We start from the raw sequence: 3,799 nt of genomic DNA, 5'->3' as shown, positions 1-3,799 counted from the left end.
AAAAAAAAAAAAAAAAAACATGTCTATTGTAAAGGATCTACGTACAACATACCCCCAGGTACAGAAGGGTTCACTAAATTTATTCTCTCTAGTTAAGAAAATAAGACACAGGAAACAATCATCTAATGTCTCAAATAAATGAGGAGCATCTATTTGCCATATACATTTTTTTCTGTGTTGTATACCTGTATGTGAATGTGTGCTTGCCTGTGTATACATGTAGGAGCGAGCCAGAGGTTGATATCAAGGTGTCTCTCTTTATGGTTCTCCATCTTATTTTTTAAGACAGGGTCTCACTGAGCCTGAACCATTTCTGCTAGGCTGGTTGGCCAGTGAGCCCTTGGGATCTGCCTGCCTCCCAGCCTCCTTCCAATCAGCACTGGGAGTATAGCCACTCTGTGCCTGGCTTCCTGTGGGCACAGGGGACCCAAGTTCAGGTCCTCATGCTTATGCAGGAAGTACTTTGCCCACTGACCCACCTCAATCATACATATTAAAGTAATTTTACTTGACCCAGGCATGGTGGCGCAGCACCTGGGAGGCAGAAGCAGGTGGATCTCAGTGAGTTCAAGGCCAGCCTGGTCTCCATATCAAATCCAGGCCAGCTGTGGCTACAGGGAGACCCTGTCTCAAAAATAAATAAAATAAAAACTAAAAATATAATAATAATATTACTCGAGTAGAACAATAAGAAAACCATGCTTCTAGGCTAGTTTTGACATTACAGTGTAAACTCCTCAGCCACCAATTCCATCTGTAGCCTAAAGGACAAACTTTGTCAAGACTGGTGTCAATTCAAAAAGAAAGCACTGCCAGCATGAAATTCTAAATGAAATGATTACGTCGCCAAAAACTGCATACAGAATTTCCCAATCTCTAGGAAGCAGATGATTAATTCTGAAAGTGTTTAGTCATGTGAGGACAAAAGACCTAAAAAGTTCTAGACAGTTTTATACAAGTTCAAATAAAAGGCATACAACCTAGAAGGAAAAGAAGTATGTGTGCCCTGAGGACAAAGTGTAATTAATCATACATCCTTCTTACATTCAGGTCTAGATCCAAACTTCCTGTGATGTCATATCTGCTTTCTGACTCTGCTGCCCACCTGGATCTGTCTTCACAATTATCTTAATTCCAATTATCTACCAAATTTTATATTCTTATATAAAGCACAACGGAGATACAAATAGGCTTACATAAAGTTATGACTGCTTACATCAGCTTAACATTTTAAAAATTAAATCCTATAAGTCAACTTATATGTGATATATCTAGGAACGATATGGTATAAGAATTAAAAGCAAGAGTTCAGCTGGTTCCCATAAATTCTGGTGCCTATTATACAACCTTAATCTCGGAGATTCTTTTGTTCATTCCTCTTCAGATAAACAGGATTAGAAGAATTAAAAAATTCAGAATGCTCAACACAGAACCTGGTAGCTTGCTCCTAATTATTACACAAAGTGTTTTACTTCATGACAAACAATAAATGATGGCTACTATGCACACACAACAGGTTTTACATGGAGGTGATCAAAAACCTATGTGCAGTCTAGATACTTAGATTTTGAAGACTATAGGGTGGATAGTGGCAGGCAGTAAGGGATGCATGGTACCAGAGAAGTCAGACCCCTCAAGCCTAGCAGTAGAGGTACAGCATCACAGCGGTCTGAAGGGAGCACAGGAGCACAGGCTGGGAGGACTGAACCTCCTGTAACAGAGGGATGTCACACTGGTCTCTTTCCTCTCAGAAGTCTACCACCTAGAAGATACCATTAATATCCACTATATATCAGTAGTGCTAAGTGATCTTGGGATGAGGGGCCAAAACATGGTGACAGATGGCAGATGTTCTCACCCAGGCAAGGGAGACAATGTTGGGTACAAACAAAAGAGCAAGAGAAAACTGACACGGTGAGCTGGAATCAAGAGGTTAACGCCTCTCCTGGGAGCCATGGCAACAGACAATAAATGAACACAAATGTTGCTATCACCCACAGCTGCTAGCGACTCCAAGAGCATACTGAAGGGGTGGAGGGAGCTCTTCCAGCACTGGCTACATTTCAGACTCATCACCATCCTCCCAGAAAACCCAGTCAAGCATCATTCACACAAAATGCCTGTGGAGTCACCATGTACTTTAGAGAAAGGAAGAAGGTAAAGAGGTGGCACTCCTTCAAACCAGGGTAGATCCCAGCACTCTTAAGTGACAATTCTAAATGAATGATTTCTTAAAGTTACAACAGTTCTGTGAGAAGGGAACGAACAAAAATAACACTCATTTCACTTCCACATAACATCTGGTATATTTTACATCTGAAAGGTGAATGCTACAGAAATAAAACTCAACTTCTGCATTGTGTGAACAACTTATACAGATTTCTGTAAAGATAAGTCTGTTTTAAACAACAAAAAAAAAAGGGCATACCTACAGATTTCGCTTGTTTATTCCATCACTCTTCTTGGATAATCCAAAATTAGACCGAGTTAAAAATTAAGAAAACAATCACAAACACAAAATCTTCCACAAGTATTTGTCCATGTGTGCCTTTATACTGCCTAACAATATGTTAATGAATTTTCTTACAAGGACTAAAACATACAAAGAGGTTAATACAAAAAAAAAAAAAAAATCAAAGCCGGGTGTGGTGACACATGCCTGTAGTCCCAGCACTTGGGAGGCAGAGGCAGGCAGATCCCTGTGAGTTCAAGGCCGGCCTCGTCTATAGTGAGTTCCAAGACAGCTGGGGCTACAGGGAGACCTTGCTTAAAAAAAAAAAAAAAAAAAAAAAAAAAAAAAAAAAAAAAAAATCGAGTCAACTAAAGTATCTAGGATAAAATCTTAGGAGGCGCTACCTAAAGCTAGCTGCTGACTCTATACCAACACAGGTACTACTATGGACAGTTCTGCTGCTCTTTCAAATTTGTACTGAGGTGCAGTGTCAATACTTGAAGTGTGTCAAAGTAGTCTTACAACTTTAGTTAATAACAATGCCACTTGTGAAGTACCAGTATCAGTCAAAACAACGTGATTTCAGCATCCTTGCTTCTGCTCATGATATGGTCAAACTTGTTTCAGTTTAAAAACGTAGTTTCCTTATCCACTAGGTAATTTTCCCACTACATCCGCAGCAAACTGTTCATCTTATGCAGACACCAAACGAATAGAACCTGGATATTAATCTCATATTAGCCAACATTTATTCATCGCATATTTATGAACACCTTTACTGAGCACTTTGTAAGGTATCAAAGTGGAACACCACATAGACATGATCTTAGCCTCCAGCATTAAGTCACCTGAGAGACACCCCAACACAAGCAGCAGTGAGTCACTGAACTTCAATGACCAACACTCCGAGCTCTCCCACTCCCTAGCTCTGACTTGGGGAAGTGGCCAGAACAATTCCCTCTAAGTCTCAGATGCTCTATCTGTGAAATGCAGGCTTGAGCCAGATGGTCACAGCCCTCCCAGATCTCAGAAGTCCGAGAGCGCGAGGTTTAGGAACACTGTGTCCCAACGCCCGGCGTGCTCTCAGCACCACGCACGCAGACGGCCGGCCGGACGAATACAGCTGGAGAAGACGCTCCAAAGTCCCTTCCGGCTGTCAGCTGTCTCAGCGAGGCGTCCGGAAGGGGGACAGAGCGGTCCTCCCTCTCCGTCGCCCGCTGCACCTGCCGCCCGCTTCCCCGACCTCCCAGTCGCGCACGTCACGTGACTGTTCCGCCGCCACCCCACCCCCGCCGGCGGGTTTTGGCGCGCGGCAGTGACGTCAGCGTTCTGTCAGCCACCGCCCCC

At 42.7% G+C, this 3,799-nt stretch overlaps 1 protein-coding gene across 1 annotated transcript in view; it reads right to left on the bottom strand.

The window, feature by feature from the left end:
- The window catches only part of Znf367 (zinc finger protein 367), a 19,487-nt gene that overhangs the window by 14,674 nt on the left and 1,014 nt on the right, over positions 1–3,799 (bottom strand). The window contains 1 exon segment of the mRNA XM_008855114.3: positions 476–479. Within this exon segment, the coding sequence (XP_008853336.2) occupies positions 476–479 (4 nt within the window).

The sequence above is a fragment of the Nannospalax galili genome, unplaced genomic scaffold, assembly GCF_000622305.1.
Source record: "Nannospalax galili isolate Female #2095 unplaced genomic scaffold, S.galili_v1.0 scaffold467, whole genome shotgun sequence".
Taxonomy (NCBI): Eukaryota; Metazoa; Chordata; class Mammalia; order Rodentia; family Spalacidae; genus Nannospalax; species Nannospalax galili.
Note: the sequence above shows the minus strand (reverse complement) of the source record. Positions and strands in the feature narration are given on the sequence as shown.